This window comes from Lycorma delicatula, chromosome 12 (assembly GCF_047948215.1).
Source record: "Lycorma delicatula isolate Av1 chromosome 12, ASM4794821v1, whole genome shotgun sequence".
Lineage (NCBI taxonomy): Eukaryota > Metazoa > Arthropoda > Insecta > Hemiptera > Fulgoridae > Lycorma > Lycorma delicatula.
This window is the reverse complement of record NC_134466.1, coordinates 15,391,547-15,418,320: the sequence shown is the minus strand read 5'-3', so window position 1 is coordinate 15,418,320 and position 26,774 is coordinate 15,391,547. Positions and strand designations below refer to the sequence as shown.

The 26,774-nt window shown below is 35.9% G+C and overlaps 1 protein-coding gene across 2 annotated transcripts in view; it reads right to left on the bottom strand.

The window, feature by feature from the left end:
- LOC142332833 (uncharacterized) overlaps nucleotides 1-26,774 on the bottom strand; it is a 62,552-nt gene that overhangs the window by 18,563 nt on the left and 17,215 nt on the right. The window contains exons 2-4 of one of the 2 annotated variants that reach the window (XM_075379454.1): nucleotides 22,136-22,252; nucleotides 8,011-8,249; nucleotides 2,033-2,096 (exon numbers count right to left, since the gene is read on the bottom strand). In XM_075379454.1, coding sequence (XP_075235569.1) covers nucleotides 2,033-2,096; nucleotides 8,011-8,249; nucleotides 22,136-22,252 — 420 coding nt within the window. The remainder of the gene's footprint in view (nucleotides 1-2,032; nucleotides 2,097-8,010; nucleotides 8,250-22,135; nucleotides 22,253-26,774) is intronic. The other variant, XM_075379455.1, reaches the window with a different exon arrangement.

Sequence of the window (26,774 nt, the reverse complement as noted above, 5' to 3'; positions counted from 1 at the left end):
ATCAGATTATAAAGGAAGCAAATTACTATCTTAGCCAGGGCCGATGAAAGATAATAAATAATTATTGCCTAAATAGAATAAAAATAACAGTGAAATGTAACGCAAAAATACCTTTAAAAATAATAAATTTCAAGAATAAAATAACAAAAATAAGGATATTGCCAGTATAAATATTTACTAACAATGACTCATACATAAAAACATATGATATGCAGTTATATTATTGCAGTAGAAAATAAACGAAATAAACATTTGTTAAAATATAAAACAATTATGTTGATTTTATCTTGAATGTAATGGTTATACATACAAATAATGTTTGTCTACCAGTATAGTGTCACATTATATTATGAAAGAAAACTCCAATACACTGTTTGCACATATATAAACAAATATCATAAAAATATAGAATTTCAATAAAACTGTGCTGTCTATAAGTTAATTTATTTATTTTTTTAATAACATTATTATTATTACTATTATTATTGTTGTAGTTGCATTAAGTACTTTTATTAGTAAAAACACTACAGGCTTTATAATGTTTTAGCTTTTATCCCCCTCACGTTTCATTCCCTCTTAGTAAATAAGTTTTTGTCTTTTCTCATAAGGATAAATTTTACAGAAAATAGAGATAAAGCTTATAAAATTCTATCTGTTTTCTTGGGACTCTGTCCATTTGTAACGTTTAAATTTTAAGAAATTATATAATTAGCTCGTAGTAATGACAACCTTTTGAGTTTTTCGCAGTCATCGGAAATTAGTCTTCACTTGCACCGAAAATAATGGGATTATTTATGACATTAAAAGCAGTAAATTAATATTTAATGCTGATCTTTGCAGCAGAGGGATAGCTTTCCTGTCTTTCACTCATTAAGGTTTTGAATGCGAATCCCAGCCAGGCTTGACATTTTTCACACACTACTGAATTTATATCTCAACAGAAGATAAAAGTAGAACGACTGCGTTTGAGCCCGATTACAATATGAGATGAACATCAACTTGTACATGTAACATTAAACAGTTAACATAATTAATTTAATCACACACACAAACAAGCACAACACTCATTAGAAAACAATCTTCTTGAAAATAACCTTTTTTTTTAAAAAAAATCAAGATATCATTTACTTTTTTATTTTCCCCATGAGAGACTGGTATCATGGATAAAAAGAATGAGGACTATGCTGTGTATATACACAAATGTGAGAGGTGGTGAGTTTTCTTTACTTAAAAGGGTTAAAATATCGAGAGATTATAAACCGAGTGATCAATTGAAGGCAATAGTCGTTTGAGTCAAAACAAGATCAACAACTTAAAAATAGCCAGATTTATCTTTGCAAGGCTTTCCGCTTTAAAACCAATATCGTATCGTCGGATCAGTTTATAAATGAGATATCATTAATGGTGTTTGTTGACTGAATAATCAGAGGCAGAATTTATGAATTTGCAAATTATTTGAATACAAGTAATGATTATAAATTTTCAAATGACCATAAATCATTAATCAAAAAAGTGTGCTTGTTGAGTTCCTTGTTAACCGATGAGAACATAGAACCGTTAGTAAACTTCAAAGAATTAAAAATATTAAAAAGGTAAATGAGATTCACAATGCAAAAAGCTTTTAAAAAATGATATCAATGAACTGCTCACAGAATGGACTTTTTCGTTTTAAAGATGTGAAATATTTATAACCTAAATAAAGTTTAATTTGACATTTTGCTTGCAATATTATCACTGATCTGAGATATAATGTGCTGTTCTAAAAAACTAAGCGCATATTATCAATTTCACTACCACCGAAGATTGTTTTTAAAAGAATTAAATAAGGCAATGGAACCTGAATTCCCAAATCAAACTTTATGAAACACAATTAAGAAGTCATTAATATGAATTAAAAATGTATAACATACATACTTTCAGCCATTTCATAAGAACATATGCAACATATCGATCTAGAATTAAGTATAATGATCCTCCTACTTTTTTGTTTTAGAGATAGAAAATTTAATAAATACATATAAAAGTCACTTACAAGTAGCACAACGATCCATTTTCAATAGAGCTTCTTCTGAATATACTGACCTAACTTCAAAACTCTGTAAACAAAAAATTCATTACATTCTGAATAACCATTACAATGACTATTCAGGTGAATTTTAATTTTAATTTTAGATGAAAATGATGAAATTTACTAACTGAATTATAAATAAATAAGTTACCCGATGATAAACACCACATCATACTATATGAGTATTCTCAGCCAAATGGTGGAGGAAAATATGATTCCATCTAGCATTGAATAAATAACATCATAGTTGAAATGAATTTTCAGTCTAGAAACAGCATGTTAAAATGAATATACCTTTGTTAGTTTATGGCCAAAAAAGGTTCGTGCTCAATAAAAAAAATATCATGAAGTGGTGAAAGATTAGTAAAAAGTAGTATACAGCAGATATCAGAGTCCATCCGAAATGAACATCAGTAAGAAATATTCAATAATAACTGTTTGTGTTAGAAGACTAAACTCATCAATAACATTTGATGCAGTAATTATTCTTGCTGCTTTCAGAAATTCTCAGAAATATTTCATCGGGCAATCAAAAAACAAGCATCCAGACATTGTGTGAAATCATTTTCTGACATGATAATGTGCACCAATGTTACAATAAACACTGGTTAGTATGTTTTTTTTTTAAGAAAATTTAATGTTTCAATGTAAAAATTGAATTTTATAATGCTGACTATTAAAAACAAACAATTTTTTTTTAACTACTGTGACCCAAGTGATACTTGTTATTTTAATTATTATACTTGTACATTACACCGGGTGAGCAACATAATACTGAATCAAGCAGACTAAAACTGTAATTATTTCAGTATCATCTTTAACTTACTACTAGCACCATTATTGGTTGTGTCTTATTGTTTACTATTTTTATTACTATTATTCTTTATTGTTATTAGTTGAAAACTGCTCATGTTTCAGTGCTATATAGGTTTTTCTTTGCAGTTATGTTTTTCTAAAATGCCTAATTTGGTCAAGGAAAGAGATGTTATAGTGGAAGATTATGCGTTCTCGATCTTTTCAAGAAACTCATCAAATACAAGGAGAAAAATTTCCAAGTTCTACTATTGGGATACTAGTGCTAGTGCTGGGATCCCCAAAAAAGTGCAGCATACAAGATTCAGTTTAAAAATGGCATACAATGGGATAAGTTTTAAATAAGAATGAAATAGGTAGCCTTCTATTAGGACTGCAGATATCATAGCTGATATTCTAAGAGGAATTTCTGCTACGAATTGTTAAAAAACTCTACACATAAGTTATCACAACAAAGAGGTATAAAATACACATCTTGCCGTAAGATTCTTCATAATTTAAATTTGAAACTGTATTGCATAATAACTTAAAAAACAGACAGACTAAAACATCTTACTTATTGCAACTGGTTTTTCAAAAAAAAACTGTTGATAAACAGATAGATGCTGTCCTGATGCTGCATTTAATTCAGACGAAGCACAGTTTCATTTATCCACATGTTAATTCATAAACACTAATTATTCAATGACTGAAAATCCTCACCAGATGTTTAAGCATCCACTTCATGGTAAGGAATCTGTGTCTGGCATACTGTTTCTGTTAATCATTTAGTGCGGGGCCAATACTTTTTGACGGGATGTTCATTACAGAAGTAATACCAAACAATTTTCAAACCCTATGGTCAGTTAACAGATCGTGAAAGAGAGTACAAGTTCACAAATCAGACGATTCACAAACATGTGTTCATGCCATGTGGCTTTTAGAAAACAAACTGTCAGCAGAAGGTGGCAGCCCCCACATTCCCCAGATTTGTCTTTTTCCAACTTTTTCCTTTGGAACAATGTGAAGGATAAAGTTTATGGATTGAATCCCTATACTGAAGGAGAACATTCAAAAAGTAATCAGTAGCACTGACAACATTTTGCATCAGATGACTCTCACTATGATTACTGCAGCACAAAATTGCATTGCTGTGCAGAGCGCTCACTTCAAACATATTTTGTAACTTTAGCTAATGTAAATACAAAATTTAGGTTTTAAATTTTTCATTTTATTCATAAAATATTAAACACTTAAGTTTAACTGTTATTCATTAAATGTTAAAATGTTACACAATTGCGTACAGTCTTTAGTAGTTCGGTTTTATGTTGTCACCCTGTTTTTAAGACATAGAAACCATTCACAAAAATTACTTCTTAACATGATATAATTTTTATTTAACAGATAATGTTTAAATATTTATATATGGAGAATTATATAAAATAATTTGTTAAAAAATTTAATAGGAAACTTTATATTAAATAGTTATTATGTAAACAAGCCAAATTCTTCTTTCAAATGTCAAGGAGTATACGTTATAATGTTTTACTCCAATCAAAAAAAAAAGGAACAAATATGGAGATAAATATATAAAATTTATTTGACTGTAAATTTCTCTCTTAAAATACAAAAATACTATTAAAGCTACAAAAATAGTAACAATAACTATGATATAGTAATTAGAAACAAACATTTAAATTAGGTGAATTGTGTTGCGCTTATAAAAATATTCATACGGCATATTTCTATTTAAATTAATAACTTTATATTCAAATAAAATGTTCATATATAAAATAAATCAATAAATACGGTAAAATATTAAAATATATTAAATTGATAAATACTTAAATAAAATCATACTTACCATATTTATAAAATATTATTTTTATTAAACAATAAATATTAAAACATAACATATAAATATTTCAATCACAAACAACAAATAAATTTTTACTTGAAGCAGCTGATAATATCCACTTTTTTACAATCAGTTTGATTACAAAAAATTTTAAACAAATTCTATTTTATCCTTAGCTCTACTAATATAAGTAAGGAATTTGGATATTAATCAAAATATTCATTACGATTTGCTCTAAAAACACGGGTAGACGAATAGTCTTTAAAACCTTCATAAATGACTAGTGAGGCATTTATGAAGGTTTATGCAGTAACCTCACTAAGTTACTGCATGAAAAATGATAACAAGGACAGCAACAGATCACCATTATGTTACTGTTGGCAGAACTCCATGTTAGGTAAATTAATGAGTGAAATTGTATTACCTGTAATGCCACCTTCAACCTCTTAATTGACACTGTACATAGCACATTTTAACTGCTTCTTTTATATATTTATGTAAAATATATTACTAAATTAAACATTAGTATATTTTTTATATACTGTTCAAACATAGATTGTTGTTACAGACATTTTAGTTACAGTTTAGTAGAGCCAACTTAATCCATTTAAAGTTTATTTTATTTTTTTATGTCAATAATACAAATTACACGATTCTAGGTAAGGCAATAAACTATCCAATTGGTAAGTATTCCTTTTTATCACCCACTCCTTTTCCTTACTGACAACTCTGTCACTACCAGTTTCAGTTCTGTGGTTGTCTGACTTCTACTTACAAGATTCTTCTTACTGAAGATGCCAGGAACTGAAAGGCAGCCATCCTTGGTATCCAGTAGTCAGTCACCTGTGGACCAACTCATTAGTCTTTGTTTTTTATGGTAGTTCCAAACCCTAATGACTGAAGTGCCTCTTGGGTTGGCAGAGTCTACTGATCCACAGATTACATGGAAATCACATCATATCGGGTGACCGATTTTGGATGATTATTTTCAGTAACTATTTGTTTTATGTATTTGTAAATAAAAACACTACGAAAGTATAAATAACTCAAGTTGTATTTCAATGAATTATTTATTAGCAGTTTTAAAGTAGCATGAACAGCTTGGTTGGTTGCAAAATACCTACTGCTACATGTACTTCTAGATTAGGTAAAAATAACATTTTTTTATGAAACATGAAAAAATAAAAATTTTTTAAATTGTTTTATGCTTTTACTTAGGCCTTTCATAGAGGAAATGCAAATGACCAAATTCATAGCGATGAGGTACAAATGATGTACAAGCATTAAATAAGATTACTAAATCTCAATTCCCGGATTTTACAAGGGACATTCAATAATTAATGAGACAAATTGATGTAGAAATGAAACAGTTTGTAGGAAGAGTTTTGTACTTTCATGACTTTAGGTTGACATCACTGGGATGAGCTGAGAACATCACAGATAAAAACTGTTTTGTTTATAATCACAATATTGCATTTAACAATGGCGAGTTTGCTTGAAGTTCCCACATTAGTTGAACAACATGATCCGTTTTTTGCTTTCTGAAGGTGAAAAACCAGCTAAAATATTTTCTCGAATGATTTTAGAGTATGGTGAAAGTTGTATGAACCGCAGAAATTTTTTAAATGAGTAGAACAGTTCAAAAACGGTTGAACCTTAGTGACTGATGAGCAATGTCGTAGCCGGCCAGTTGAAGTGTGAACTCCTTCGCTTGAAACCAATATTATTCATGAAGACTGATGTATTACAGTTGAACATATAGCAAAAACAGTTGCAGTAAGTGTTGGCACAGTTCATAACATTATCAGTAGCAAGCTCAAGTATAGCAAAACAAGTAGAAGGTGGGTCCCGAAACAGTTACGGCAACAACACAAGGAAACAAGACTCAAAGTGTGTACAGACTTGAAAGAGCATTATGAAAGGGAAGAAATGAAAGCGCTAAGACAGGTCTGAAAGAAATTCAGAACACAAGCATCAGCGGGAAGTCATGTAGACCATCTTTTGGGATGCCCAAGGTGTAGTCTTTTGTGATTAATTGGAAAATCAGCATACAATGAACAGTGTCTACTTCTCATCGACATGTTGATTAAAAAAGTAAAGCCAGCAATGAGAGAAGAACATTGTGGATCTCAAAGAAAAGGCGTAATATTGCTACACGATAATGCTCGCCCTCACACTGCCCAGCTGACCCAAGAAACCACTGGAAAAATGGGTTGGGAGATACTAACACATCCTCCTTACAGTACAGATTTGGCTCCCTTGAATTTTCATTTGTTTGGCCTACTCAAGGAGTTATTACGTGGAAAAAAATTCAACAACGAGGAGGTCAAAGAATCTGTGGGAAAGTGGCTCAAACAACAAGACAGACTTCTTTGGATCAGATATAAAAAAACTAGTTCAATATTGGGACAAGTGTATTAATATTGGTGGGAATTATGTTGAGAAGTGATAAAAGTATCATTTTGTAAAAATACAGTTTTTTTATACATAAATTTTACTCTTTAATTAGTGAATGTCCCTCGTAATATGATGATAAGAGAAGATACAAAAAAAATGCATAGAAAATAATACTGGAAAGGCAGAGTTCAAACGTTTAAACAAGGATGAAATAATTGTAAAATCTATTAAAGAAATATGTGCTAACAAGAATAAATTTGATGATAATGAATATTCATGCTGAAACTTTCATTGTATAAGAAGTTTTGCTAGCTTATTAGTACATGTGTCCCCTGAACTGTATCTGACTTTTGCCAAAAAAATAAGACACTTTCAACAATAAATCATCACTTAAAAATTGGGAGCAAAAAATTGGCAATTATTTGAATGAAATTGCTTTTCAGCTAACAAAAAAATTTGTTTTGGCGGCTCTACTTAATCTAACTTTAGTCTTTTCAAAACATTATTGACAGTTTACTATACAGTACTCTAAATCTATTTTTACGAATTGTCAAGTTATACTTTTTGCACTGCAAGCTTTTATTAATTAAAAATAGAAATTCTTAAGTAAAACATTGTACATACGTTTTACGGTTTACCAAAATTAATTTAAAAAATATATATTATTCTGTTTCTGAATAACTGAAAATTCATTAAGTCTCATTTAATTCAAATTAATGATGATCCACTGCAATTACTAATATTTTTATTAACAAAACTGAACATATTGTAATGATGAAAGATAAGGACAGTATTTGTATTTATTACTTCAAGTAAATAGCAACATACCTCTAAGAAAACAATTTAATGTTAAGTAATATTAATTATATAAAAATAGATTCTGGTGTATTCTTACCTCATCTCGCCAACCTTTAAGTGTTATAAACGTACCACGCAATTTACAGTCTTTTAATACCTTTTCAACATTGATTGTACGCTCTTTATAATCACGAAAAGCAGGATTAAGCATTACAGAATCAGAATGGATAATAAACACTTCTGGATAACTATTAAGCTCAACCATGACATCTGGTCGAACTAAACCGACCTGTTGACCGGCAACAACAAATGGTCGACAATTGCCTTTCTGCAGCCCTGTTAATAAACAATATAAAGCAAGTTTTATTTAATAAAAAAAAAAAAATCAGGAATAACATTTAAAAATTCTAAATCATCAGTTTTTCTAAGAAAAAGATTGAAACATCACTACTAATGAAAAAGAAATCTAGTATTATATCACATTAAAACTTACTCTTCCCTGTGTTATGACTTGTAATCTATGTAACATTTATATCTACATTTTATGTCTGTTTTCCAAAACAATTTTTACACTGTAACTCCATTAAAAAATTTACAAAGAATTAATTTAATATAAAATGGATTTCAGGCTTCATACTTATCAATGCATCTGTTTTACTGTATAGCAAGTGTGAAATAAATGTAGTCACTTCTAACAGATGATAAAAATCTCTAAAAGTGTTGAAGTAAATTTTTCTTTATTTCACAATTCTTATTCAGATCCACTGTTAATTGAAATAGCAAAATTATACATGAAACATAATGGTATTGACAGTGTTGCACTAAAGCACATGGTTATGTGCAAAACCAAATGAAATTCTACAAAAAGGAGGGATTCTAGTCAAACACAGTAACCAATCCCCACCGGAGGATGTCTCCGAGAAATGCCATCATCAACAGAACGACCTGATGATGATGTAAAAATTATGTACAGACATCTGTCTGTACATAATTTGCTGCCAGTATGTGAAATTTGTTGATAATTTCTGAAGCACTCTTATAGTAACTCCAGAGCCACCAAAAGTCCTAAAGCTTTAAGGTCGGTGTCAGATGCGAGGCTCCAGATCCCCCTTCATGTGACAGTAGCTGTTGTCACAAAGATAGAGGGCACCCCGCATAGAGCCTCTATGGCTCTAATTAGAGACACATTATTTGAATAATACATCATTTTATCTCGATGGCTTCGCTGGGTTGGTCTGGAGCCAGAAACCACCTGAACATCAACAATGACAGCCTGCCCATCTTTAGCTGCAATGATATCACGTTTGTGGACACCTTCAGTGTCAAAGTGATGTTCACGGCAAACCACATAATTCTTGTTCCAGAATGCTGCTGCTAAAACCTTAGCAATAACATCATGACGGAGAATTTGTCTGCTGAGTGTCCAATAGCAGCTCTGAATTATATGGGCAGTGGTCTCATCAACACAGCAACCAGCTCTACACCTAACAGTATGTAGGTGCCTGCAACCACAAGAAGTTCTTACCAAAGAAAGGAGACGACTGCTGTGTGAATATATTGGACATAATCTCTGCCTGGAATGGACAAACAATCCAGGCAGTAGAAGATGAGACCTTACCTGCCTCACGGAGCTCGTAGGCGTTGGTAGACAGATCAAGCATTCCAAGCCAATATGCGACACGTCTTTCCTCGTGAAGGAAGAAAAACGTCCCCTCGGTTGAGGAAACAAAGGGTAAAGGAGATTCTTACTTGTACCCAGGAATGACAAAACACAGAACGAGAGACAGGGAAAACTGAACTCTCTAAAGAGAGGTGGGAATAGAGTAGCCCTGGAATATGGCAAGTCCAAGACAAGGAATCCTGAGCCCAGCATCCTGGACCCTAGCATGGAAAAAGGAGACAGAGACATCATGTGGCAGCCTCAGCTACCTACGCATGAAAGACCTGACAACTCTGTCAAGTTCATTGAGTACGGCTGCATTACACTTGCCTAACACCAGGAAGTGATACATGCATGGAAGTAGAAACGACCGCACAGCCATCACCCTCTGCTGCAGCTTAAATGGAACATGGGTTAGTCGCTGGAGGGACTCAAGTCACTTCTGAGAGCTAGTTGGTTCAATCGAATCAAAATTCACACCAAGATACTGCCATTTCTGGACGGCATTGAGCTGTGGAATGGAACCCTAGAACAGGTGAAATTGCCTCTCAATCAAAATTTTGAAGGTCTTGTGCTTTCCATGGAGAACAATGAAGAATGCAAAGCATTTTCCAACGTCAAGATGAGGCCATACACAGCAGTATTCAAAAGCGCCGAGCGAGGATTGCAAGCCCCAGTCCGTGGAGCCGAACAGTAGGACGTCATCAGTGTACGCTACTGCCGACAGTCTAGAATCCAGGAGCTAAACAAAAACCTCGCCCGATAGTTCTCTGAGTACCAGGTCAATCGCATATGAAAATAAAAGCGACGACAGGGGGGGGTCAACCTGCCGAACACCCCCTGAAACACGAACAAGAAGGGAAGATCTTCCACAGAGCGAGAAAACGGTTGAAGAGGAGGCATACAACCGATCAAGATAAGCGATGAGTGGAAGGGAAAGACCTGAGGATCGGAGGGCAAGATTAATACCTACATGGGAAACAGAATCAAACGCCTTTGCAACATTAAGAGATCCAACGTGTAAAGGCGAGAGAAAAGAGCGAGCGTTATGAATTGCTAGGGAAGGAATGGAGATGTTCTCCGCACGACCTTCGTCGAAACAATGCTGACGGGGATCACGTAATCGGGCAGTGTGAAGACGCCCAGCAAGGATCTTATGAAGACACCGGACGATCACAGAAGAAACGGAGATCGGACAAAAGTTCGATGGCCAACCAACGTCTCCTTTCTTGGGGACAAAAATAGTGCGGCTAACAACCAACATAGACACTGACAGTCGCCAAGAAAAAGGCCAATGTTGAAGAGAAGGGTAATAAGGGAAAGAGAAACAGCTCGCCAAAGGCGTGGCTCATACCGTAGGGCCGAGAGCCGATCTGAATCGAACACGAGCAGCAATGACTTTATCGGGGATGATAGGACCCCGCACGGACTCAAGCAAATAGTTATTCATCCGAACAGGTTGGAAGAAGTCTGGCTTGAGGTCAGAGAGTACGGACGTTTTTCTGTTGGCTCCGTGAATCCGCGAGTTATTCAGCAGGTCTTTCTTGGAGTTAATGAATTTTTCAAGTGTGGCTGTGTTACCCTATATATTGTTACGTGCGCACTAAACGTTTTCCGGTGTAGGTTCTGCGGGAGTGCGGTTTTTTGTAAGTTTTATTTTTTTTAACAATACTTTCAATTGCGGGAATGACTATTTTTGCTTGTGCTAGCATTTTATGTTAGTGCAGGTGACCGGGTAATTATCTTATCAATAGGGAGATAATTTTATTTGTAATTTTAATTTTAATTACTTTAGTGGTGTGTTATCTATAATTGATAGTACTGTTATAATAGCTTTACTTTTAAAGTTATTTCTTATCGGACCTGAATTTATTTATTTAATTTTAATTTTCTTGTGGTGTGTTATCTATTACTGATAGTACTGTTATAATAGCTTTTATATTTAGTTATTTCTTATTTTTAGACGATGCCTAAAAAACCAAATGCGACTACGCCAGGACCGGCTTCTAAGCGTGGTCTTAAGAAGAAAGCTCCCGCACTACCTGCCCGGATTACACTCATAACAATCAAAATGATGTCTTACGCTACATAGAAATTCAGAGACCTACACCCAAATAAGTCACCAAATAAGTCAAGCAATTTAGGTCACCTAACCTAATTCCGGTCCGCGCAGGAGCCGGGGACAAACTCCGCACACCCACCCGGTCCAATCGTGATGTCTCGCGTGGCATTACCAAGTCATAATTTCTTGGCATTACCAAGAAAGCTCCCCCACTTCCTGCCCGGACTACTAGTCCTGCTGAAATCGCGAGTTGTGCGATGGAAGTTGCAGGTGGTGATTGGGAGGCGTCAAGAAGGGAGGTTAAAGGACTGGTTGAACTTGGCAAAACTCTTCCCAGCTCTATGAGTGAACTTACGGAGGCGGCCCAGAGGATTTTGTTCCAGGCCAGACATGTAGCAGAGTTTTTTGATGAATTTAATAAGAAGCAGGGATGGACAGCCTCCTGTGGAGCCGTCCTTCGAACGGGCTTGCGTGGGTGGAAGATGGCGATGAAGCACGGGGACTACTGATCCCCCGATCTTAAAGGCAACTCCCGGAGCTGAGTAATGCTTTATTGCGGGTCAAGTCCTGGGGTGGGGGAGTTGGTTAGGTTTAGTCGGTAGGGCACAAAAACAAATACACTTTTTTAATAACAACTTGCGGTACCTGCTGCGAGTCCGACACTGCCCCCTCTGTGCGTACGTAAATGGTATTCCCCCCTCATCAATAACAAAAAAAAAAAAATGAAGGAATAGTGAAACCAGATCGGTCCAGTATCCAAACATTTGATAGATGGGAGGAACCGGAACGTCTAGACATGTTTCGATGAAACAGTCGCTATATGGCGGCGTATTCCCGTCTGGACCGGAGACCGGCTGGCGTCGAGATGGATCAAATAGAGGCCCCCGCCTGGCGGGGCAAACAGAAGACGAAGGGGAAAGGAAAAAATTGAAAAACCAGTCCGCAAGAGGCTGCAAGACTTGGTAAGCCGGAGCTCGTGACAAATCAGACCGAGCTGTGGCCACTAGTCGTGGGATCGCCATCCTCGAACGTTAGAAACAGAAGAGTGAGATTGAATGGCAACCGGAATAGTCATAGATGACTACCATTCAGAAGAAAAGGGAGAAGAAAGAGCATCATTGGAGAAAGTAGGTGAACGCACTTGGGTGGGCCACAAGACAGAGGGGCAGGTACCGCCGACGTTACTCACTAACTCTAAGCCTCACTAACCTCATAACCTCAGAGACTGGAGGGCCTGGGAGCAAAGGACGCTCGAGGGGGGTAGGCGAACTTGAAGGCGGAGTGCCACTAGGAGAGTCGTCAGAGGAAACATCGAGAGCTTTTTGAACCAGTTGGCGACAATCGGCCTGACGACGCGCCCCTTTGATAGACTCAAGAGAGCGTCCGAGTCCCAAACAATATTAACTAACAAATCTCATGCCTTGTTTAGTAGCTAAGGCTTCCTGTCGGACCATAAGACGTAATTTTCTGGCGTCCAGCGTACTTTCATCGACGGAATAACAATGGAAGTTTCATGCTCAACCGGATGTTGCCGTCGACGATGGACCCCGCGGCCGAAGGCGGACATAAAGGGACGCTGGCAAGCATGACAAACGAAAGATGGTTGTGGAAGGGGGGATCGCGTGTTGACTGGAAGAAGTTGGTTGATCGGCCGTAGTCGGCCGGTCTGATTCACCTGAGGCTTGTCTAGAGAAATCGAAATAAACTCCAGTTACAACCCACCTGGGCTGACAACCCAGGTGAGAGGCAAAGGACACTTGGGAAAGCGTTCGGTTTTGGTTCCCCTGTCCCCTGTTCAGAAGTGTGGGGATAGGGTAGTAAATGGCGTCTGTCCAAGATGGCAGGTTCCAACTTTGATTAGTTTTGGAAAAATTTTCACATAAATGTTTTTGAGTCTCATTTAAAGTGTTTCAGTTTCATAATTGAGAGGTCTCGGGTTCGAGTTTGTTTTCTTAGCTTTTATTTTTTTCTTACATATGATTTTTTTATTTTATAATATTTAACCTCTCTCTTCTTTTCTATTTAGCCTCCGGGAATTACAGTTCAGGTATTACTTGAGAGAATGAATGAGGATGATATGTATGAGTGTAAATGAAGTGTAGTCTTACACAGTCTCAGTTCGACCATTCCTTAGATATGTGGTTAATTGAAACCAAACCACCAAAGAACACCGGATCTACGATCTAGTATTCAAATCCGTATAAAAGTTATCTGCCTTTACTGGGACTTGAACGCTGGAATTCTCGACTTCAAAATCAGCTGATTTGGGAAGACGCGTTCACCACTAGACCAACCTGGTGGGTTTATAATATTTAGCTTACAATAATAACATTTATAAAAATCTGGGGGAAAAGTAATAAAAATTTCACGTTTTCTGATTATTTTATTTAGATATAAAACAATCATTAACCTAAAAATCTTTATGAACATGTAGGAGCTGATATCATATGGAGAAAGAAAGATTAACAAAGAGACGACTAACAGATTTTGTTTATAAAACTTGCAGCTTGCCAACTGCAATTCATAGAACGATAATTTAAAAAAAAAAAGAACAAAAGAACTATACGTATATTTTTGGACTGTAATAAGGAAGCTGAAAATTAAAATAAATCTATGGCAATTGCAAGTAGTATATAAGAATTTCATCTACGAGGGTAAGTCAATTATTAGCCGCAATTTAGTTATATTTTTGTTTATGTTTTAGTACTGTCGTGTTGCGTAGATGACGCATTCGTGGTTTAATAGTTATTATGTCTGTGCAGGTTTGTTGCTGCTAGATTAGTTCCATTATCGCTGCCCTGCCGTTAACCATGGCTGCTCCGCTTTCTGTTCGCACCAAAGAAGAGCAACGTTCAGCGATCCGTTTTTTGTGGTCGGAAGGTGTATCAGGGGCCGAAATTCATCGAAGACTTTCGGTACAGTACGGGAACAGTGTGTTGCCGCAACGGAGTGTCTACGAACGGATTGAAAAATTCAAAAACGGTCGCACAAGTGTGCGACCGTTTTTGACGAAGGCACGACGAAGGAGCCGGACGACCGTTTACCGCCAGAAATGAGGAAAACATTGAGCGTGCACGCGACACGGTTTTCTTAGACAGACGAGTAACTATCGATGAAGTCACGGGTAACATCAGGAGTAACATCGTCTGCAAATTAGTCACGGTTCTGCCTACGAAATCGTCCACAACAGACTTGGGTTTCATAAAGTCTGCGGAAGACGGGTCCCAAAACAACTCACACAGTCGCATAAACAAACGCGCTTGGACATTTGCCAAAAACATTTGGATCGCTACGGTAACGAACGGGACATCTTCTTAGACAGAATCATCACCGATGACGAAACATGGATCCATCGTTACGACAGACGTAAACGACAGAGTATGGAATGGAAACATCCAAATTCGACCCAACCATCCGCAGGAAAACTGATGCTTACGGTTTTTTGGGACGACAAGGCCCAGTAGTGGGACATTATGAGGAAAGAGGCACGACAATAAACAGTGCGCGTTACAGTGAGATGCTTATTGCCAAGCTGAAGCCTCCAATTCGAATCAAACGCTGATGACTGCTGTCGAAAGGTGTTGTGTTGTTGCACGACAATGCCCGTCCACATATTGCTGCCCACACTGCTAAAACGCTCCAGAAACTCGACTTTGAAGTACCGGCTCGTCCTCCGTTTAGTCCTGATCTTGCCCCTTCTGACTATCATTTGTTTGGTCCACTCAAAGAGGCATTAAGGGGCTGTCGATTTACCACGGACAAAACAGTGAAAGAAGCAGTGCATTCCTGGCTCGCAGCTCAACCAAAAACTTTCTTTTATGAGGGCATCAGGAAGCTTGTGCAACGATGGACCAAGTGCGTTGAAATACAAGGGGACTATATTGAAAAATGATGTACATGTAAGTTTCCTATTCGCAATGCAATAAAATTTATAAATACATTGCAGATAATAATTGACTTACCCTCGTACATAAGAAAATGAACAGAAGAAGAAAAACAGGCTACTAAGGAAATGAAGGAAATATGGAAAAGAAACAAAAAAAGAAGATATATGCAAGAAAAATATAAATGACAAAAAACGGCGTGGAGATTTGAACTCGAGACTCTAATTTATAAGACTGAAATGCTTACCACTCGGCTGCAACAGCTGTAGATATATGCAAATAAGCTACTTGAACCGCTTTAATTTCTTTAAATGGAATTTACGTCAACATGAAGCCAAGTTGGGAACTCCCATTTTAAATTTACAATAGGGACTCGCAATACTAAGAACCTCAAAAAGACTATCAATAAACTCTGTTGAAGCTGACTGTCTGCCTTTGTGAGAGCCAAAATAATAAAATTAAAAAAAGGCCACCATATTGAAACTGACAATCGGAAAAAATTTATAAATATTTTAAAATCTATGCAACTAGTACCAGACGTACTTCAAAAATTATTTTTTTTTAATTTGAAAAGCTGAAATTGTAATACTGGGAAAACGGGCAAAAAATTTATTACTTATGTTTAATTGTCCAAGATTCCTATCTGCTTTCTTCTAATGAACTATAATTACAATTAATTATAACTCGACGATCAGACATTTACGCAGCAATCTTCACAGTGTATCATTTAAATTAATCTCTGCGATACAACGGTAGCATTCAGTTCATCCAGAAGGTTCTAGATTTAAATCCTGGTTTCATAATCTCATAATTTCATCTCTTATTTAAAATTTTAATCGAGATAAAGCCCTTGTCGCTTCGAAAAATAAATAAAAATCGGTAGCCCATAAAAGGTTCTGGGAAGTTGTAATTTTCGGCAAAAATTCTGCTACACCTAATTCTGCTTTCACCTACTTAATATTGAAGAAATGTATTAAAAGAAACTTACAAGGGAAGAATAATCTCCTAACTCTTCCGTACCTTTTGAAGCGCAAAAAAAATAAATAATAAATCATTAGACTTACATATTCTATAACGCTTACAAAAGAGTTATAGTTACACGATAAGTAAAACGTATCACTAACAGATCAGTAATAATATTGTTGTTTTGAGTCCTAAAGTTTGTGTTAAATTAGAAATCGATAAGTTATTAACTATTAATTTGGTGTCGGCTTCAAAATAATAAAATGGTAGTTTTTTATTTTTGGAAATTTTTTTAAAAATCAGTTTGATTTTTTCTATAAAAAATTTACTTTAACATTTAGCGGTTGTGCCTCAGGATAGATCAGTTAACCGATATGATGATAACAGACTGATCTGAAAAAAAGTTGTTTTTTTATATTTTTTAGAAGAAAACAAAAAGGTTTTCTTGATAGAAATAATAAAATAAACGAGTACTGAATACGTTGTGTGGCATGCAGGAATATAACTATGTTTTTAATCCAAGTTCTCCACTATTTTCTTCAATTTTGCATGAAAATATTAAGTACATCATAATGTCAGGGGTACATATCTTTGTATTACAAGTACACTAGCGAACAAATTAATCCGAACAAAGGAATTTTTTTTCTGTTGTACGGAAATTTCATTCTGTGGCAGACCGCTTGCTGTTTGGTGTTTCGGGTAATGTTGTTACACCATTGTAAGTTCACTATTACCTTCCTTTCCTTTCAAGAAAGAAGAAAGAGGGAACGAGCCCAGCAGCCATCAGCCCAGCAGTCGCAAGCCCAGCAGACACCTGCCCAGCAGCCACTGACAGCACAGAAGAACGAAGAAACCTGCACTTTCCCCCGTTCAGCCCTTCGGGGCCTCGGGAATTTCAAGGTTAATGGTATGTAACTTCGGTTACTACCAATTCTTGGAAAGTGCAGGCCAAAGAAGAACGAAGAGGTCTTCGGAAGAAGAAGAGGGAGAAGAAGAAGGAAGACCAACCACTCGCCTCAACATCACGGACTGCAGTCCGGAACAGAGCCCAGCAGAGATGCGTCCTGAAGGGCAGCCATACCAGAAGCGGATGAAGAGCTTCTATTTCAAAACTTACAGTAAGATAAAATAACCCAGCAATTGCGACTCCTCCGGAAAAGGGGACGCATTGCTCCCTCCTTACAGGTAGTGCCCCGTTGTGGCGTATTCCTGCTAGCCTATTAAGAGTTAGCACCGAAAGGACTTCAGTGGACGGTCTGAAGGGGAATTACGTCGGAAGGACAGGCTTTATAAGCCTAGCCTTCCGCGGTCGGCCCATGAAATGGGTTCGATAACGCTGGTTTAACAACGGATTGGAATGCAATTAAATCCGTCTTAAATTCACTAAAAATAATTACAAAACTTGAAAAATTAGATCCGAGATTAAAAAAATAACCTTTTTAAAAAAAACAAGCCCGATTAGAATGATCCAGCAGCAAGGGACTCTGTCCAGGTTCTGCGATAAAGTAGGGAGTAATAGACTCCTGCCAACTTTGCATTCCATTCCATTCCATAATGTTGTTAGTTCATATACAAATAGAATTAGTGGTTTTTCTGCTTTTATAATTCACTGTCAATTAGTTTTTGGTTACTGTGAGTTTCTTTTATTCGTTTCTAGTTAATGCAACGGATATATCCCCACAAAAGCGGTAAAAAATTGTTGCTCGGTCCTAACACACACACACAAATGACTCAAAGAAAGATTGCCAGTGAGTGTAGTGTGGGGTTAGGTATTGTAAATGAAATCGTGAAAAGGATTAGGGAAACAGGTTCCATTACTCCAAAGATAAAAGGAAAATAAGGACGGAAAAAGAAAACTACGCCTACACAAGATCGATTACTAATATAAGAAAGAGTAAAATTAATCCACGATTGTCACCCGTTGACCTTAATAGGGACCTGAAGCCAGTGCGACTAATGTTTCTGATATGATAGTTCGCAGAAGACTGTTGGCAACGGGAAGGATTGCTCGGAAACCTAAAAAGAAGCGGTTACTGACACAGGCTATGAAGACAAAAAGACTTCCAACGGGCAAAGGAACATAAAGAATGGAACTATTGAGACTTGGAAAAAACTTATTTTTTCAGACGAGACTCGTTTCTTTGTCCAAGGGGAGAGAGTAGCTTACATTCGTAAGTCAGCAGATGAGAAGACTACTCCGCCAACACGCCTGCAACAAGTTCCCGAACACCCAGCCAAAAAGATGTTTTAGGGGACGTTTTACACATGAAGGGCGAGGAGCACTTATGTCTGTGGATGGGATGATGAAATCGGACCGATATATTAACGTATGCCAAAGGAAAATAGTCCCGCTTATGTGGGGGGGGGGGGGCAATAAATTATTAAATTTGAGTAAGTTTGGCTATTAACAATTTTTTTTTTTTAAATAAAATTTTCTGTTAAAAATACTGTGTTCGCATTAATCTGTTCACCGCTGTATAATAAACCAGTATCAACTAACGACGATAAAAAAAATCTTCAAATCATGAAAAATGTAATTTTCCTTTTAAAATATCTCCATTAAAATTATCTGGAAGAAAATCGGACCACCACAGCAAACTTCGCTATAAAATAAAAAGGAAAATACACCACAAAATAAAACAGATACATCTGATTGCGGATAAAAATTATTCAAGTTTAGAAACTCTTTTTATTTTTTTAAATCGGTCAAAATACAAAATGTATTATAAATTTTTATGAAAGCGGAGATGCTGAAATCGATATAACGATATAAATTCCCTGGAAAAATGGCTTCAGCGTTTTTGGTTAGCGATAAAAAAAATTATAACAAAAACATTTAAGCGGTTACAAAAGCCATTTAATACGTGCAACGGACTAAACGTGCTGTACACAAAAAGCAGTGTATTAAGGGCATCGCTTGTACAGGGTTATCAAAAAAAATGATGCGGTTTCAGTAATTCATAGGAAGATCGTAGGGAAATTTCTAGATGTTATATTGGTATCCCTGAAAACCTCCAACCCAAAAGTTTTTTTATCAGCAGTTGTAACCACAAAGTCAGTTCTTGTATTGTTGTTGCGGTGAGTTTAGTGAGTTACTAAGTTCTCGTATAAAGACAAAGCAAAGTGTGTTTTATTGATACCCGAATTAAAATCCGTAATTTTAGTTCTACGTGCGTTTCGATGTGAATTGGGAAGAGATCCGCTGCACAAAAATAACATAACACGTTGGTTCAAACGATTCGAAGAAACCGGATCGCTTAAGAAACAGAAATCAACCGGCAGACCGAGTGTACCGGACGAAACGGTTGAACTAATTAGACGATCGGCAATTAGAAATCCTGGCGAAGTTCGTCGAAGCGTCGAATTAGGTATTCCAAAATCAACAGTTCACAAAGTTTTAAATAAAAAACTGAAATTACACGCTTATAAAATCCAGATACTGCAGGAATTGAAACCCGATGATGGTGTAAAACGTTACATTTTCGCTGTTGAAATGTCGGACAGAATAAGTGAAAACGAATCATTTTTAGACCATATCATTTTTACAGACGAAGCTACATTCCATGTGAATGGATGCGTTAACAGACACAATTCACGAATACGGGGCTCTGAAAACCCACACGCAATTATTGAGAAACAACTCGATTCGCCTAAAGTTAATGTTTGGTGTGGTGCGATGAAAAATCGTGTAATAGGGCCTTTCTTCTTTGCTGAAAAAACAATTAATGGAGTTGTGTATCTCGACATGTTAACCGATTATTGCTTTCCTCAGCCGGATGAACTCGAAAACATTCATCGACTTCATTTCCAACAAGATGGTGCTCCCCCGCACTTCAATGCATCGGTCACGGACGCTTTGAACGAAAAATTTGGAGATCGGTGGATAGGCCGGCAAGGACCCGTACTTTGGCCTCCAAGGAGTCCAGACTTGACACCTTGCGATTTTTTCTTGTGGGGGTACAACAAAAGCGTTGTTTATACACAAAAAATTCGCGACCTAAACCGCTTAAAAAACAGGATTAATGAAGCAATGACAACCGTTAACGAAGAAATGTTAACTAATGTTTGGAGAGAAGTCGAGTATCGTTTGGACATTTGTCGAGCGACTAAGGGCGCACATATTGAAATTTATTAATTATGTAAAAAAATGTTTGAGACGACAAATTTGAAAAATAAAAAACATAAACTGTAAGTAATTCTGTTTTAATTTAAACCATGTTCAAAACGGCACCATTCTTTTATGATAACCTGTATATGCGAGTACGTTTGCATTAACAAGCGACTCAAATTTTCAGTACGTGCAATTACAGATGCGTAATAATTAATGGCGAAATACAGTTATTATTTACACTAGATTCATATAACTTAATTCGTCAACTTTTAAATAGAATGCGTGCGAAAAGCAAAACTTTGCATGTAATCTGCATAAAGTTCCATTGTACACAGAAACATACGAATGGGAAGTATGATTTTGTAGTGCGGTATCATAAACCCTACTTTGGAGAATAATACCGTGATTTCTGTTAACAGATATTATAATATACTTTTCAAGAAGACGCAAGCAGCCGATTTGTAGTTAGTCAGATGGCGCCACTGAAAGAAAAAATAAATAAATAGTACATATTTTTTCTTTTTAAATACATACACTGTACTGTAAGATCGTTAAAATAATGCAACGATACTTTAATAGTAAAATAAAGTACAGTATAACTTAAAAAGAACCACCTGTATTTCTGCAGTAAATGCGAGTCTCGATTTACGCAATTTCATTATACGCAGAAATTTTCCGGAACGTAACACCTGTTAAATTGAAGATGCACTGTATAATAAATTTATATAAGTAACTAAATATATATATACACGAGTAAATATAAATTTATATAATAAATAAATCTATAAGTATAAATATAATTAATCAAATTTAACCTACGCTCGCTAGTCAAGCTTAGCGAGCGTAGGTTGTTTGACTAGCTTGTATTTATAATTACATTTATTTATTATATAAACTTTTTATTATAATTTATAATTTTAGATTATAATTTTAATTTATTTATTTTCTCCTTTCAGTGGCACCATCTAACACAACTAATTGACTAACTACAGAGACTACAGACCAACTACAGTTCGGCTGCTAGCATCTTCGTGAAAAGTACCTATGAAAAAAATTTTTTTTGATACTTTTTAATGTAGAAAAGAAAATTATACAGCTTGCCACCAATTAGGATGACCAAAGCAAAATGAGATGAAGCATAATTATATATTTAATATTACTAAATACGTTCTCGTATCTTTGGTCTCTCGTGATTTGACAACCTTGGATTTTTTTTTTGACTACATTTAAAAAAAAATCCTGATGGTACAGATGTTTAAAAGTCCAATTTTAATGGACTTTTATAAACATAACTTAAGTGCTTCCATGTATGTCCCAATGTATATCGGTTTTGGAATCTTCAGTAAACGGTGAGCACTTACGAATCGGAAAGTAAGTCTTTCCTATAAAATACGGATTACAATAATAACCTACAAGTCAAGTTAGTAAAAAATATTTTAAAAAAGATAAATCACAACATAAATAAAATGATTTTGCAATCGAATCTGGAGATTTTTATTATAAACTTTATTAACATTTGGATAAAATATATACAATACTTACAATAGTTTTGACCAAATTCTGAAGGGCTACTATAATTAAAAAACTCAGAGCCTGCTCCATTTTGTTTTATAATTTTAAAGTTCAGGTTAGATTCCCAAAGTAATTTTCTCCTAACTTCTACGGTAATGCCAAGAAAACAAAACAAAAATAAAAATAAATAAACTGTAAATTTAGAAAATGTTTATATTTTAAAAATAATGTAAAGAAAATAAAATAAGAGTGACCATCACCAATGAAATGAACAAAATAATAAAACAATTTTTTTGCATTATGTAATCGACAACAGAGTGAAAATTATATACAATTAGCTCTTTTTTAACAACACAACAAAATTGATTAAATAAAATATTTTAAAATCTTAGCATTAATATATTATATATATATTTCTTGTGTGCGTGTGTATGTCACTGAACTCCTCCTAAACGGCTAGACCGATTTTGATGAAATTTTTTGTGTGTGTTCAAGGGGATTCGAGAATGGTTTAGATTCACAATTTGAACCGATAGGAACTATTTTTTAAATAATTAATTTATTTATGTGTTGATCTTGGGATGGTTAAGGTTCACAATTAAATCCGGTAGGCAGCGCTGCGATCGCGTTAAAAATTTTTTTTAACAAATTTAATTTGTATGTATACTCAAATCTAGCAATAGCGAAGCATTGCCGAGTCTGCTAGAATTACACGCTTATTGAGAATATTATTTATTTAAATAACGTTTTAAAAGTGTAATTAAAAAATATACATTATGCAAATTTGTAAGATGCAGTATTAAAGTGGGTATTTTACATGACTTTTCATGAATTTTAATGATGTATACACGTGCATTCGATAACAATCAACTTAACCTACAAATTTATATTCTCAGTTCTCATTTGATTCTATGCAACTTATTAAGTATTGAACAGCTCTTTGAAAATAAAAATGTAAGTTTGTAAAATAAATTATAACATTTATAAAATTAAAATATAATTTACGTATATTATAGTTTAAAGTATATTTAAAAAATTGAAGTTATAATTTTTGTAAAAAAATTTCTAAAAATGTTTGTAATTTACAATTATTTAAAATTTGGTAAAATAGATGTTAAAATAAGGAATGAGAAAAATGATAAAAATTTCTACTAAAATTTTAACTACGTTGCTTTTTTTACAATGCTTTATTTTTTTATTAATTGATTAAATAAGCTATCACATGTTTATAAAATTAAAAAAAAAATGCAGGAGGTACTTTTTTAAAATGATCTCAAGTGAAAATTAGAAGTAACGTGGATGAAAATTTATTAATTACACTAATTATTAATTTTACCACGTTTCGATTTTTTAATTCAATTTTCATCGACATTACAATATTTAGTGAAAATAAATATTAACCATACTACACATAATTAATCAATAAACCCATTACAATAATACAACAATCACAAACTGATAATATCATACTAATAGTCATTTTAATGAAATTTCGTCCACATTCCTGCTAATTTTAACTTAAATAAGTTACTTATATTTATGTGTTGTGCATTTATTATAGAACAGTGCCACGTCAGGACAACGTCTGTCGGGTCCGCTAGTACATATATATATTTTTTATTTGATGTATTTTTAACCGTTGTACTATTTAATAAATAGTTATTAATTTTTTTTTTGGTTTTTCTGAGTGGAAAACGCGTCCACGTTATCATCGCCCGGGTACGATACAATTGTAATAATCAAATAAAGAAAGATGCATCACATTATCTATTTCAAAATAATAAAATTACAATCTGCTTCACGGCAACTGACGTGAATAGCCAAAACATACGACAGTTCAAATGCAGTTCGTACCGCAGTTCAAGTGAATGTAAATGGGCAACCCTAAAACATATTATAACCTAAAATAGTTCGCATGTCAGTCCCTATGTTAAACGTGCGACGCAATGCCACATAACAGATACAATCCAGAAAGATGTGGTGCATTGTTAATTGGAAGCTGCAGCGAGCACAAAGGGGTGCATCTGGGTCATTACATATCCATGAGAGAGCCTGGTGTGTCCCATTCGTAAACTAAAAAGAATAACCTCCTCTCGACGGTTGTTTCTGCATGACCTTGACCGGATGAAGTTCATTGTTAATATCAGCATCCAATTCGCTTTGCCACTCATCAAGAGCACTTCTCCCGCCACCATCTCATTCGGTCGCCCTAACGCATAAGACCCCGATGTCTGTGCCACAAACGGCTACTGAGCCTCGAAACAGTTTAACGACCAGTGTCCTAACTAGCTCCTAGAGCTATCCTAATTGCGTGAGCGAACTAAGCACGGTGCCGTACACCACTTGCTTCGTATCCCACCGCTCACTTGGCCATACATTCTAAAATTGGTAGGCGTACCCCGTCAACTACTAAAATATATATGACATTCAATAAATTCAATTTTATCTCATCAAGACAGCAATTCGCTGCCACGCCTAGGTCGCTGAATGCCAGCAAGTACCTGTCCACCAATATTAAAGCGCTTGGAGTCTTTCCCTTAAATAAACTACTGATGCCGGCTGAACAACGGCATCAAGGAACACCCACACGGTCCGACAATGCGGCTCACGCCACATTGACTCGCCGCTTATGATGCCACTCATCATGAACCGCCCTCTTTAGAAAACAGACAAGATCGTTCAAAGCGACGTGATTGGTGAAAGGTGGGTGGAAGAAACAATTGCCGCACCATCAGTTGAAATCCCAATACAGCTGGGAATCCAGCAGTAGCTTACTGTTGTATTACGGTAATTCACTTGCGAAATGACACACTGAATCTCACAGACAACAGGATGTCTGAATCACAAGACATTAATCACTTCTAAAGCGCTCATGGAATCTGAGCAAACAAGGACATGACGAAGTTTTGGGCTAATTATATGTAAGGCCTCATTAATGGCATATAATTCCGCAACGAAAATACTGATAATGCTGGGATGGCCAAACATGTATGTTCTGTTGCCAACCATAAAAGCTCAAGCGACAGAAACATTTCTAGAGCCGTCCGTATAAACTATAGCATCAGGATTCACGGTATTTATAATAATGTAAAATAAAACATACTTCGGCGGCTACCCGCCGAAGTAAAACAGTGCGACCGGGGGCGTGGGTTCCCTTTGTCGGTGGCGGTCGTGATCAAGACTTGGTAATGCCACGCGAGACACCATGATGGGTCCGAGTTGGGTGCGGGGTTTGTTCCCAGCTCCTGCGCGGACCGGAATGAGGTTGCGTTCCCTGTGTTAGGTGACTTAAATTGGTCGACTTAATTGGGTGTAGGTCTGAATTTCTACGTTGCGTGAAACGTAATTTTGATTGGTATTGAGTGCAGCGCTGATTTAACTTTAAATTCCTTCGTTTTCTGAGGCATTCACAGTCATGAACGTTGTTGTCAAATCTTTACTAGACGCGGGGTTCACGCTTCCGCGGTTTCGGTCAGTTAGTTTGAGGGAATCATGTCAGATTGGATGTGAAGATGTCCGTTTGAGGCCTACGTGAAAGCGAAATTTGATTTGTATTTTACTGGTGCAAATGTCTGCTGAGGCATTTACATCGGTGGCATCCCGACTGAGGCCTGGCTGATGACTGCGAGATGTAATCAGTTAGAGGGTCTAAAGACGACCTCCGGTAAAGCCTCTCAAGGCTTGGAACGGAGGGGGTGGTTCGGCGACCGGTAACGTCACAAGGTGGGCGTCTTCCCCCAACGGGATTAGGATGTCCTTGGGAATAAATTTCAATTTATTAACAAGTCATATATTTTAGTATGTATACAGGGTGCGCCTACCCATTTTAGTAATATATGATAAGTGAGCGGTGGGACACGCAATCGAGTGATGGACACCACGCTTGTTCAGTTCACGCAGTTAGGTAAGCTCTAGGAGCTAATTAGGATATTGGTCGCTAAACAGTTTTGAGGCACAGTAGCCGTTTGTGGTATGGACATTCGGTCTCATGCTTTAGGGCGACCAAATGGGGTGGTGGTGGGAGAATTGCCAGACAAACCTCAGATTCACATCTTCGGCAAACGTATCTGTGACAGAACACATCAACCTTCTGAGTCTCCTGCAGACATAGTATTAAAGGATTTACTTACTTTAGTAAAATTTCAATATCCTCACGGCGAGAACGGAGATCGCAAACATTCCACTGAATAATATTTGTAGCTATAAGAAAAAATTATTTCCTGTTATATATAAAAACTCTGCGTGCAAACTATTTATCAAATACTATCCGGGTTTTCTTAAGCACTTCGCTTATTCAGGCGCAACATCCACCCCCCCCCCCCCCCCCATAAACTCGTAGAAATCTCGAGATGGTGGAGAGAATTTGGAAGTTGGGGAAAGCGGTGATGCCGTACCAGGCGATCATGTTTTATTAGATCCCTTCACACAAATCTTGTTTGCTGCGTAATTGTTCCAGCAGGACCAATTCGATGGTGATTATGTTACGACTGGTGTGGATTTAGGTAAACTATCATCAGATTTTCTGACAAGTCAGAAATCATCTTGCCAGAGCTCACTGTTTTAATTGCAGCTATGAGGAACTTTACTTGTTCAGAGAAAGCTTGGACCAACTTGGTCAGTTCTTCACTTGAAGGTACTTGTTGTCCTTTGGTACATTGTTGGAATGAGG